This window comes from Rhopalosiphum maidis, chromosome 3 (assembly GCF_003676215.2).
Source record: "Rhopalosiphum maidis isolate BTI-1 chromosome 3, ASM367621v3, whole genome shotgun sequence".
Lineage (NCBI taxonomy): Eukaryota > Metazoa > Arthropoda > Insecta > Hemiptera > Aphididae > Rhopalosiphum > Rhopalosiphum maidis.
In genome coordinates, this window is record NC_040879.1 from 69,593,701 (window position 1) to 69,608,288 (window position 14,588).

At 28.1% G+C, this 14,588-nt stretch overlaps 1 protein-coding gene across 1 annotated transcript; it reads left to right on the plus strand.

Moving 5' to 3' along the window:
• Positions 1–277: 277 nt before the first annotated feature.
• On the plus strand, positions 278–12,994 carry LOC113557615 (zinc finger MYM-type protein 1-like). Its single transcript, XM_026963182.1, has 4 exons — positions 278–326; positions 884–970; positions 1,070–2,293; positions 12,867–12,994. The coding sequence occupies exons 1-4, from the start codon at positions 278–280 to the stop codon at positions 12,992–12,994; spliced, it is 1,488 nt and encodes a 495-aa protein (XP_026818983.1).
• Positions 12,995–14,588: the final 1,594 nt, after the last annotated feature.

Sequence of the window (14,588 nt, forward strand, 5' to 3'; positions counted from 1 at the left end):
TTGTTGTTATTATTATTATCATATCTATTAATAGTTTTGGTATTGTAACGTATTGGCTGCTTATCGGCTGGAATTTCTGATACTGCCGTTTTCCCTTCCCTCCCAGTCTTACCAAAACGCATTCAAACTATTTGTATACAGCAGACTGCTTGCTTTTGATCTATTTTGAATGCGCATCGGTGTTAATGTACACTTTTGAATTAAGTTCTAAGTACAGTCTAGTAAAGCGTGTACCGTGTATACTGTATTTACATTTTATTTATAAGTTCCTTCAATTATGTCAAAAAGAACATTTTTGAGTGGTTGTGAAAAACGAAAAATAAAATGTAAACGTCAGGAAGAAAATAAAAAATTGTCAAGTTCCTTACTTTGTTGGGCTAAAGGTAAGTTATTTTATAATCATATTTTTGTAGTTTACAATATTAAATGGCTAAGTTATTACCTAAGTTATTAGGTACTAATCAAGAGTTTTAACCACTAACCAATTAAACATGAGTAGTTGACTAAATAATTATATAAAAAAATTCAAAAATGTATACCTACCTATGCTTTTTGTACAGTTTTATTCTGTGTTTTAACAATTTTGGGGATTTGTATACAATTATATTTCACAGATTAACAGTAATTTCAAGTATGTTTTACTAGCTACTTTTACTGTGTTCACCTGTGAAAAAATTCTTACTATACCTATTTATTTTTAATTTTTAATATTCATCAACTAGTTCAGCCAGTTCATGATGATGGACATACCATCAAAATATAAAATTGATTACTGATTCTTTTTCAAAATTGTAACTAAATTACTCTTAAGTTACTTTTTATGAAGGGGAGTCAAATTATACTACTTTTGACTATCTAATTATACTAATTTTACTAATTTTAGATATTCATGAACTAGTTCAGGATGATGCCGATGGACAAACATTAACATCAAAATATAATATTGAAACTGAACAAAACAAGAATACAGGTATTTTTTTGAGTAATATTTTATGTTGACTGATCTGTTTTCTATTTGAACCTTTTTCTATCTATCTTATAAATTATAATCTAATATATTATCTGTTAGAAAATAATGTTTGCGGTATGGGCTATGAACTAGACTTAAAATCAGATTACCCAACCGACTGTGGAAAATTTGATGAAGCAGTAACAGATACATTGAAAAGAAGCATACTGAAATTTGGCTCATGTAGGCCTAGCATAGAATTTCCCAGGACTGAAAACAGATGTTTTTCTTTACATTATTACTATATGGTAACAAAAGGTGGTTTAAAAATTCCACGTGATTGGCTATGTTATTCAGTGTTGTTAGATGTGGCATATTGTGAAACGTGTTGGCTATTCGCTGATCGAATGAGTGGGAAATTCAATAAAGAATGGATAGAAGGTGTGAGTGATTGGCAACATTTATCCCAAAGTATACAACGGCACGAAGCATCCATACAACACTTGTATGCATCTAAAGTTAGATCTTTATGGATTAAAAACCAAACTATAGATATAAATATAGAAAATCAGTACTCTCAAGAGGCTATGTTATGGAGAAATGTATTAAAACGTATAATAAAAATCATTTTATGTTTGACTGCCGGTAATTCAGGATTGCGTGGTAATGAAGGTAGTTTGAAGATAAAAAATCCTAATGAAGGTAATTTTTTACGAACTGTTAAATTACTTTCAGAGTTTGATCCCGTCTTAAATAATATAATGAATGACGAAAAACAAAAAATTAAGTATCTCAGTCCATTGATCCAGAACGAAATAATAGATATTTTATCTTCTGATCTTTGTCGTATAATTTGTGATGACATTAGATCAAGTTGTTTTTTCTCAGTTATCATAGACTCAACACAAGATATAACTAAAGAAGATCAAGTTAGTCTTATCATTCGTTACACTGTTGTTGATTATGAAAAAAAGCATATAGAAATTAGAGAATCATTTTTAGGGTTTTTTTTATTAAAAAAACACGGTGCCTCTGGTTATGCTGAACTTTTGCAACATACTTTATCCTCATATCGATTAAATATAGAAAAATGTAGAGGTCAGGGATATGATGGAGCAGCTGTCATGAGTGGTGCTAACTCAGGTGTTCAAAAAAGAATTCTTGAAATAGTACCAAATGCCACATTTGTACATTGTTGCTCTCATAATTTAAATTTGGTCATAAGCGATGCTGCCAAAAGTACTAGAGAAATATCAACGTTTTTTGAAACTGTTCAAGATGTATACAATTTTTTTAGTTCCAGTGCACCGCGATGGTCTCAACTAGCTCTTGGAGAAGAAGAAAGTTCAAAATTAAGAAAAATAACATTAAAAAAGGTATGCGCTACGCGTTGGGAGGCGCGCCACAATGCATTATTTTCATTGAAACAGCGTTTTGTGGATGTTTTAAAAGCTTTTAATTAATAAATTAATAAATTCTTATAGAAAAATTGTCTCCTAAAAGTTGGACATGGAAAACAACCTTCAAAAGCAGTATATAATTTATTAAAACAATTAATGATAAATAAAGTAGCCGAAACATTTATATAACAATATTTTTACTTATATTAGTAAATAAATTTAAGTAATAAGTATGTAGTGTATTAGTATAATAATTAATAATATGTAGTATACTCAATAATGTGTAAAGTTAATAGTATATATAGTGAAAAAGCACTCTCTATATAGCTAAGACTTATACTGAAATTTTAGGTTAAATTAGAACTTTTCATGTTTATAGATACTATGTTTCATATAACCTGTCCATACTTAAGACATTATATTGTCACTACCTATGTAAAGGATTTTTGTTAACTATTCTCTATTTTTGAGGAAGCAACAAAGATAGTGTTGGTTTATTGTAATAAAGTATTAATTATAATTAATATAAATGCAATAAACTATCAATATTAAATAAAAAAAAATTGAAAAAATAAATTTTACACAATATTTTTTAAAATATAATACCTATTAAAAATGTATATCTTTTCAATCTTTATTTGTATTGTTTATTATCATTATAACCACCGGCATCTTAATCAATTTCTAGTTGTGGCCATCCCATAACGCTATACCTAGTGGTAAATTAGCTCAGTGAAAATAATTTTCTTATATGCAAAATATTAAAAGGAAAAAAATATGCAATTGCATAGAAATTCGCGCTCTAACTATAACACTATAGATTTAAAAATTCTAAATATATGGAATATGTGACAACGCTTGTTATTTTTAAATAAATAATAATATTAAATTATTTCAGTTACTTTTGTGTTCAAGAACTTAAAAATATCCTGATCAATTTCTCTCACAGTACCTTCAGCACTAATTATAGAAAATGTTGCGCTACGATCAGGACGACAGCTCTTACGAGGACAGCGGTTGTCGTCAGCGACTTGAGAGATGCTGGAATACAAGGGTTACCCACCAGTTGGTAGGTATAAGCATAACAATCATATAATCAATTTAAAACGCCACGCACAGAAGGTTATAATAACTAATAAATAGATTGGCATATACAATAAATAATAATTAAATAATGGGCGCCCAAAATATATAATATTAGTTTACCTAGCGATGCTTCTAGCTTACAACAGAGAAAAGGTACATAAAAAAAACGTTACCAATGACCACGGCTGCGATGGTGACACAACGGTCTACAATTCCGAAAGAATGCGGCTGGGCTACTAGGCTGGTCCTTCACACTGGTTAAGCGACAGCAGCTTGAGATGACTCGATGTGAAACGACACGTCTGGGGTGTGGGAGGCACACGCGAACACGGCGAATATCCGACGACGAAGTACATATATACAATGTTTTATCGCCGCGACAAATCTTACAATATAGGCAGTTATTTGCCGCGACTCGCGTGGAAAAGATATAGGTGATCAAAATAATAAAAACAAATTATTATGACAATAAATTAGTTGCAAATTTTCAATATATATATATATATAATATAATACGACACTGTCGCAGTGTTACAAATATAATATTACAATAACACGGGGCCCCAAAATAATAATAATAATAACATATAAATAATACAACAATATGAATTTTACAATAAATTATAACATGAATAATTAATTTAACTTTAAGGCAAAAAGTGGTACACAATATAAAAAAATAAAGACCCGATTCCGGTAGCGGTGTTGATCACACGATCCAAATTGGTAATCTTCACTGGTATGATGGAATATTAGGACCAGCTTGACGACGTAGCAAATATAATAATATAGTATGTATATATAAAAAATACGGCCGTGACGGTTATTGTATGTATTATAACGACTGATAAAAGGTACGCTACACTCTGGCCGATAGATGGGCAAATTAATTATATATTTCGGGTCGCACACGACGCAACGACATTAAATAAAGTTATGTGACTTAATAAGAACCCGAACTTGCCGGCATAAATCAGGTCACACACAACGCATCGATAATAAAAAATAACGTAAATTAATAATGACGCGAACTTGCGTGTAATAAAAAACATGTGTTTCTTTTAGTGTAATCGCACAACAAAACCGGGCACACACGTTCAGAAATGTGTAGAGCCTACCGCGGCAACAACACAGCACGACCGGTTTTTGACGAATGTGTCAAAGCTGTGGAGATGGCGCGACTAAGTTGACGAGTCGACCGGGACGGCAGCGACAGGTCCGCGGCGATCACAGCTTGACCACTCGTAAGGGAAAATGGACAATTGTGTGATGACCGGACTGTCACTTTGATGGTCACTGCGATGACCTTTGACCCGGCTGAAACGCCCCAAGAGGGTCGGTGTTCGAACATACAATACTGTCCCGATGCAATTACCGCACACCCGACGAAACGGCTAACACTGTACGCCCAGTGCCCCAATCACCCGCGCGATTTACTTATTACGACAAGAATAAACGACTCTCGACGCACACACGTCCGACACAAAGTACGTGTTCATTCATTTATTTACCTCCACGCCTGCTAGCCTCCAAAACCTTCTGCACACAGAGTCAAATCAACAACGACATTTAGGCGGCAAGTGTATTGGGCCGGTTGACCAAACTTACACCGCAATCGCGGCACCACAAACACTTGTGCGCACGATTAAAGATAATACTGGTTACACGTCGAAATTGTAAAACGCGACTCGAAATGCGCGATTGTAAATGTACTGACTAGTAGCACTATCTAGTGGTCTTCTCAACTTATTTTAACCGCGTACGTTTATCAACTATAAAACTTAGTATCTACTAAGTATAGTGGCGTATTTAAGGTTTTTCCGCTTATAGGCACTTTCCAATTTGCCGCCTCCCCCCTCCTCTATCCTTCCTAAAATTATTTATAAAACATATTTAAATATACAATTTATTATATTATAATATGATATTAAAAAACATACATTATTAATGGACATTAAAACTTTAAACTTTTTCCTTTTTCCTCGGCAAATGCATCAATTGAATCATCGCAAGTTTAAGTCGACAGTAAATCCGCTTCGATATTCAATATAGCCAAACTATTGAGTTTTTCACTACCCATAGTCGATCTTAAATAATTTTTGATTCGTTTAAGACATAAAAAAGAACGCTCAGTAGTACAGTTAGAAATTAGAGTACAAACATATATTCTAAGTGCTATATATATATTAGGATACACGTCTGTAAGAAAATCTTTTCGTAATAATTTACACATTTGTAGAGAAGAAATGCAATTAATCTGTTTATTTGAAGATTCCAAATAGGATTTAAAATATATACATTCTGTAAAAAATGCTTTTTCAATATCAACTTTGTAACATTCTTGTAACTAATTGGCAAATTCTATTATTTCCGAAACACTTAAAGAAATAAGCTTGTGGAGTACGATAAATTTAGTGTAGTAAAAATCATAAGCCTGTCGCCTTTTTCTAATTCACTTGCTATTCGATCAATAACCACATAAAATGTAAATATTTTAAACTTTTCACCACCATTCATTGATGTATCAGTATCGTTTTTTTCATCATAAAATACTTTCCTCTTTTTTAGACGGGACTATTCTTATGACTAAGAAACCCGACCATGTGGGTATTGACCATTATTGATACTGTGCACGCCCTGGGACTTAAAATACTGCTTTGGATTTGGTTTTAATTTCAATATTATTATTCCTTTAAATTTTAAAATTTCATTAATTTTACAGCTACACATGAGCTAGGTATATAGTTTTAATAGTTTTGTTTAGTAGGTACTTTCTACTTGCTTAATTTAAATTTATAACATCTTTTTTGGTTAATATTTAATATGTTAAAATGACCATTGATATTTATAATGAACTTCAATATTACTAGAATAATTGATAAACAGAAAAAAAGATATACATTTTGTGACTTGATTCCAAAATGTATATTTAATTAAACTATAATACATAGGAAATTAATGTTACACATTTTTCATCCTATATAAGTAATTTAGATAAACAAATAAAATACAACTGAACATTTTATTAAAGTGTAAAACATCTAACTAGTAATATGTTTTGAGCTGTTTTATAACAGTTTTGACAAAACCAATAAGATTGACTTTTTTTATAATTTCCATTAAACTTGCACAATCAAAACAGTGCCGCAACTAAAATTTTTGAGTTCTAAGACAAAAGATTATTTAGGGGCCACTATGTAGCACCACTGCACCAGGGTTTAAATTAGGCAACAAATTTATTGGTGTTAGATAAAATTCAACAAACAAACATAACCTTTATCAAAAGGTATTTCATACATGTAAAACATACATTTTAGTAATGAACATCACTTTTTAATATCTATCATATTAATTTATTATAAATAAAAACACATGCTAGAATAAGTTCATTATAATATTTTAGAATAAAGTAATACATTTTATAAAAAAAAATATGATGTTAATATTTTAAACAAATTTCATTTTTCTTGCTTTCAAATTAGAAAAATCTTTAATTAATTTGTCTGTTTTTAATTCTGAAGTCCGTTTTTATTCTATATTGAGTATTGAGTATAGCAATGTTTGTAAGTCAGTTTTGGCCACATGAATTTCTTAAACAATTTTTAATGATTTTTAATTTTGAGAATGATCTCGCAGCTGTTGCTACTGTAACTGGCAGTGTTAAAAATAATGTACAAGTTATTAAAATTTCCGAATTACTTGTAGCTATATTATTGGTAAGTATAAAAGTGGCCATTTCATTTATAGTTTTTAAATTTTTATTTTTTATTAATTATTTTAATAATAAAATCTGAACTAATTTCATCTTTATATGTTTGAATAAAATCATATGACTCCTTTACAATATTATCTTCTCTTAAACGTAAGAGATTGTTTGGATTAAGAAAATCAAATGTAGTACATACATTGTTAATTTTATCTTGTACAAACTTGTCACAAATCCTCACAATACAATAGGTATTTTAATATAAAAATTAAAAATTGCAAAAATTATAAATGGAAGGCGTATAGACAAAAAAAAATGCAACTACAAGAACATAGTAGTATTTACTAAATATGTTGTATTATTTGCAACTATTTGCTTTTTTAAAAATTCAAAAGAATAAGAAGTCAAGTATTTAAAATTGGTTTGCAAGTCTATATCTTCAAATCCAATAGTTGGGTATTTTTGTACTATTTTTATAGCTACGTTATCTCTTTAAGTTCATACATATTTTAAAATTATAAATAATTTTTGAAAAAATTCTTCTAAATTAGAAAATGTAGGAATGACTGACTTAAGTTTTCTATTAAAGCTTTCAAGACTGTTATTAGTCGTGTTTAAACAATTTTCAGTATTGTAAGCCATGCCTAAAACCCATTGTACTCTGATGTTATGCCAGTTTTTGTTGAAATAGTCAATAAATTGATGAGGGGCTTGAGATGTAAAGATGAAAATATAATGTATTATACTCCTCTTAATTTTTAGAATAATATATTTCCTTAATTTTTTTTTTAGTGAAATCTTTTTTATCGGGAGTTATACCCATTTTATCGCATGTTATTTCTCTATTAAAAGTTCTAAGAGTATGGAACAAACATATTATATTATTTATTATTTATTATAAATTATACGATTTGAGCTCTTGTAACGGACAAAATTCAATGTCAAAAATTTTTATTTTTTTTATAACATATTATATGATGCGATTATGCTCTTCGTCCCGCGGGCCCCTCTGCCACCGCCCGAAGACGACACCAATCTATAAAGACGTGTACACACACACTATCACTATTTCCCAGTACCCGTGGTCCCGAGTGACCGGCCATCAAGATATTAATTAGTGCCACCAATTAAAAGATTAGATATAACATATTATACCGGCCAAGTATTATTATATAACCATTGTGTAACATCGTCGACGTACTATGTTCGGTTCATATGCCCAACGGTCTTTTATATGTCTCTTTTGTTTTTCCACTCCACTGGACAACATGTCAGAGTAGCCGAAAAAACCGATCACCGAGGGCGTCTCGGGGACGACGCTCAGGACAATAACACAAAATAAAACTTGGTAACATGATATATATATATATTAGACTTAGGTTACAAAACAAACACCTTGACCGGTATGAATTATTACATTATATATAAATTGTTCATTATGATTTATTGATGTGCCCAACAGCCTTATTTATTATATTTCATATTATTTTATATGATGCTGGTGCTCAATGGCACTAAGTATTTATTATTAATGTAAATGTTGTGTTAACGGTATTATGTTTATGTATATATATTTATTATGATTATTTATTGGTATACGTGCCGGTAACCGATAATCGGAGCCGTGCCCTAATAATCTATTTTTATGCCGTATTACATTTTTGTGATTATTATTATTATTTTTGGTGTGACCTTTATTTGGGGCGAAGTTTTTATGCCGTTTGGCTTTTCTTGGCCATAACTTACTTATTATTCTCTTTTAATATTAATATAAATATCGCTAAAATAACCATACCTAAAGCAACGCGTTCATTATTCTTCCCCATTTGTTTTATTTTCTTCATCCATATAATATTATAAAATCCTACACGCTTCGGTTTAAAAATCTTGGCTGTGGATTGGAGACCTTACCACGTCAATGTACGCTCCACAAACCGAACCTGGGTAATAGATTGTGCGAGACGTTACACCCTTTATAAAATTAAGTAGAGGTACACAGAAAAAAAATAAAATATTGCAATTAATACAAGATGATATTAAATACAAAACAATAGAAATACATTTTAAATGTATGTACAATTAAAAATTAAGAAAGTTAAAGGAGGGGTCTATGTTGGCATGCGACATCAAACGTCTTATAGGTTCATTTTTCATGTAGTTGGTGGCACTAAAGGGTATATGAAATAATGCAGTAGAGCGGGAGGATCGTTGTAGAACTTTAAATGTAACTAGAGAAATTAAAGAAGGAGAATCTATAACACTAGTCAGTAGGTCTTTTAAAAATATATTACCGTGATTTCCAACATATTACCTTTATAGTTTACTTATTTATATATGTAGGCTTAACAATTTTGTCTCATAGTTCTAAATTAAAATACAAAAAATTATTAAGACAACATTTAGATTACTTTATTTTTTTTATAGTGCCATGTGGGGTAATATTCTCAAATGTATATGGTATAATAGATATATAGATGCAATTTTATTTATATTTAGTTGTTTAAGATAGACTTCAAATATTATCAACTTTTCTCTTAATATTGCTGTAAAATGTCTAAAACATTATTTTTTTTATATTTGTACCAAACCAACAGCTTTGCACAAATAAGCATACAGTAGCCAGATATTATAAATAACATAAGAATACCTATCCTCATACATTTATAAATTATCTACTCAGTTGGCAAACAGCTTTTCAATTTCAAATATACCTAATTTAAGAAACAATTAAATTTGGAATTAAAATTGTATGCCTCAATTATTATCATAATACATAACAGAAGGTTATTAAAAAATACTATAACCTAAAATCTAATAAAAAAAACATTATTATTATATTATACAATATATTAACACTAATATATAGGTAACCTTCTACCTAGTTATTATTTTTTGCACACATTTTGATATTTACATTCCTTCTTAATCAACAGAATGTAAATTTGTAAACAGTAAGTAACTATTTTTTTAGCAGCTACAGCTACTAAACAGTTTAATAACTTGATTCAATTATATGTTCTACTATTGTTTATAATATTTTCTCATTATCATATAAAAATAAAATTACAACCAAACATTCATAACCATCCTATATTTGGAGTGATCCTCTGAGAATTACTCGGTAGCTCGCTGCTCTGATTACCTACTTCTAACTTATAAGTTTAATAATAGTAAACTTCTTCAAACATTGCCTTATTTAATAAATTAATAAACATGCTTGATATCTAAAGGTGTTTAGTACTTTGGTTAAGAACTGAGAACTATTTTGAAGTAAATTATTTTATAAATAAAAAAGAATACATAATAATATTGAAAATGTCGTGAATTTCTTATCCCGTCAGTCATCAAGGGTTATTTTTACTGCGATACAACAACTATAATAAGACGTCACATGTGAGAGTCGTAAAATTCAATTTTGTAAACAGAATAAAAATAATTGAAAATTCCGAACGTTTATTAATGTATTTATGTATTTTGTGTACGAATGTATTTATTGTATTTAAACTGGTAATAATTAAACTGATTCACAAAAACCGATAATTTATTTTCAAAAATTAAAAATTTTGGTGATCACATATTCACATGCAATTATAACGAATTTAAGTAAAAATGTCCGCGGTAAAATTCTCCAAAACAAACTAAATAAAAAACCTCGTTAAAAATATTTGAAACTATGAAAAGTGTATTTATACAATATTGATTATAATATTTAAAAAAAATAATTAATAATTATTAATAATTAATAATTCTTTCGTAATTGAATAGAAAAATAAATAAAAATTTGATTATAAAAATGTCCAAATAATAGTTAATAATTAATAATTCTTTAGTTATTGAAAATAAAATATAAATAAAAAAATTACATAAAAAAAAAAATATATATTTTATTATTTATTTTATAATAAAATTCTATTGCTTTCGATTAATTCATTATTGTCATGGTTTGTGTTGGTTTCCTTCAAAACAGAAATCACTACATGTATAGGAAGATGCTTGCTAAAAATTTAGATAAACGAAAACGTTGCTCCAAAAATTGTTCTCAATTATTTGAATATAAGGTACAAAATATTATATCTTTGATTTATCGACAATCGTGTTGCTAAACATGACAAAATATATAGATATTTAGATATTTAGCCGACCACTACTTTTGTGTCTGTCTTACAGTATAGAGGTAAATAAATATGGTTTTTTTTTATTATATTTGTATATTTTTGGTTACATGCCATTGATTAGTCTTATTCTAAACAATGTTTTTGAATCCATTTTAAATAAATAACCAAATTGATTTGCTGTATAACAATTAAATTCGTCTTAGTGTCATGTTTTTTTTTTAATATCATATTTCCAAGTTTTATTACTTTAAAAAGAATAAATACTAATAACCATATTATGTAGATTCTAGAAATATAAACCCAACTATTTTCAACATAACTGAGATAAAACACTATACTTTCATTTGAGACAGTATAAATTACTTATAATTTCAGAAAAAAAGTAGTATTATTACAAAATTGTATGCACCATTTAGGCTGCTGTAATGGAAATTAGCAACCAAATTTGCACATTATAAAAAAAACAACATTGACTGTGCAACATTATTTTAAATTTTTTGATAACACTAATACAAAAAAAATCTTATTGTTTCAAAATATATTGTTTTTGTGATTTCAAATTTGAAAAATTTTTCTTTGTTCTGGTATAAAAAAATTAAAAACGATGTTGAACAATTTTCTTTCTAGTATGAAAATGTGGTTGCTTAATTTGAGCAGACTATAGCTTAAGTGGTCCTTCCCCACTAGAAACAGTTTTTAATATGTTGTACGTTTATAAAACGGGGACAAAACGTGCAAGTGAAGCATGCTCTTAAAAAAACCTATGTTATTTTTTTAGAATTTAAATTGTTGTACAACCTCAATAATTGCAGTATAGCCAAAAATGTTTAAAGATACTGACTATGTTCAAAATAATTCCTTATTGGTTTAAGTTGTCTGTGTATCTTGTTTGCTTTTAAGAAAAGCTATGATGCCACTCATATTTATTGTTTACAATGATATAACATTTTAAAATCTAACAAATGTATTTATAACATTTATCAATTGACATTGAGTTTTAGTTTACTTAAATCGGCACATTCCCACTACTTGATAGTTCCACTAAAATTTATAATATTGTCCATATCTACGATGATTGCACCAACACCAATAATCAATGACTGCCGCCAAATAATTATTAACCAATGATAGATTTGATTTCATATTTTTGGGGGTATCAGATTAACAGTCTTGCACAAAATCAATTTAATGTTAAGTTGAATAGGGTTTAGTTTTAATATTAGTGTTAAATTAAAATTAAAATTAATTTTAATCATTTTTAAATTTATTATGATATTGTATCTATACGTGCTTTAAAATTAATATATCAAAGTTAAGTTTATATTTAATTAATATCAAAACTAAATTATTTTTATGTAAATTACTCAATTTTCATTTGCTAAGTGACACATTTATGAGGTGAAGACAACAAACATAGGTATAGTGCACAAATACAGTAAACACTGTGTAAGATGTTAATTAATGATGAATCATTAAAAAAATATTTATTATATGAGTGTTATTATAGATATTTTATTCATCTATTCTGCTAGTATTAAATAAACCTATGTGCTAGTTTAACATTTATAATGTAATCTTTTTCAATTAATCCATAATTGTAATATTTTAAGAATTAGTTGAAAGAACAGTAAGATTCAGATTAGATGGAGAAAAAATTAAAGAAGCTGACACTCTTTCTTCTCTTGAATTGCAAAATGGTGATATCATTGAAGTATTTAAAATGCAGAAAGATGGTTGATTTTATTTTAACTATTAATAACTACATACTATTATTTAATATATAAGCTTATACATTTTTATAAATCATATTTCATGTAAATCATAATACTAGTTTTTGAAACCTCAGTACCAAATATTGTTTATTTTTCTGCTAAGCTAGCCATATTAATGAAAAAAAAAATTTTTAAATAAATTAATTTGTACTGTTATTATTATTTTCATGTTTCTCTAGCTAAATAATTAACTTTTGATGTAATCAACGAGGTTTTTTTAATTAATTGTTTTATTACTTTCAATGACTCATTAAAATGTGTAATTGCTAATATAATTGTTGTAATTTTTAAAATGATAAATTCAATACTATTTTTAAAACACGATGAGTGCCACACTATTTACAATGGGTATATATTGAGATTCTGCGTCAAAACTGAACCGTGACGCCGACGCCATAAATGTGAAACAAGAAGATGCAATTAATGTAAAGCTACAAGTATTTTATGCGATTCTAAATGCTACAATGGTAATACTTGTAAAAATAAATAGTTTCAATATTCATTAAAAATTAATATAAATCAAATAATCTTCTTCTCCTAATCAAATCAAATAAAATTATATACGTCAATAATATGTATATTGTTCACTTACCACTTTCAGTACGGGCCATTGTGTACAATGATTAGTCTATATGGGACTTACGTGTGTATTATTTACTTTGCCTTAATATCTTAGACATTGTATACAATGTTCCGGCATTGTATTACAATGACTACTTATCCACTTGGACTGTAACATATATACATGTTTTTATTTATTTATATTAAATATTGCATAGGTGCTTAACAGTCTAAGGTATAAAGTGATTAGAGGGGGGGGATTCAATTCCCTAAGCAGCCTTTTCTTTAAGCATGCCCCTGGTATTAAAGAAATAGGTGTTATAATATAGTAAGCATCATTTAAATCAAATGTTGTATTTATTATGATATAATATTATAATTATTATACATACAAATATGTAAATATTATATAAGATTATTACTATATGAAGAATGGATTATTATAATTTTTTCAAACGAAATGGTGCATGAATCAGCTGATTTTCAATTCAGATTTCAATGTCTATTGTTTGTACTGATATCCTTAAAATTGTGTGCGCGTCTAATTGCATCTAATAACAATCAATGAGATCTAACACTTTTCAAATATTATTTATTCATTTAACTATGTTGGTGTTTCAAAATCAAAATTTGAACTATAGTAGTTTTAGTTATTTAACTTTGGCTACTAAGTAAAATAGGTCCTTATTAATGGGTTTGAATGATATGAGGTCAATATGAAATTAATATGTTAGTAATTAATATTAATGTATCCACATTTATAATTTGTAAATATGGTCCAAGTTTAAAAATTGAGTACAATACTGACTAGATCAACAATATATAGAAGATATTTGTAAAACAATTTATAAGTATTTTTATATTTAGTATAAACAATTTCAATCACTAAAAAACTATTAGTTAGAATTTTGCATTAGGCACCAAATAATAGGAACCGATATTTTATTTTGTTATACAATTATTAAACAATTATTTATAAAAATTTGGATACTAACCATG

Bases quoted from the DNA above. Each gene is read 5' to 3' on its own strand.
- LOC113557615 (XM_026963182.1), top strand. From the start codon at position 278: ATGTCAAAAAGAACATTTTTGAGTGGTTGTGAAAAACGAAAAATAAAA. The intron at 327-883 runs GTAAACGTCAGG...TACTAATTTTAG, and splicing joins TGAAAAACGAAAAATAAAAT to ATATTCATGAACTAGTTCAG. The intron at 2,294-12,866 runs GTTCAAAATTAA...TAATATTTTAAG, and splicing joins AGCTCTTGGAGAAGAAGAAA to AATTAGTTGAAAGAACAGTA.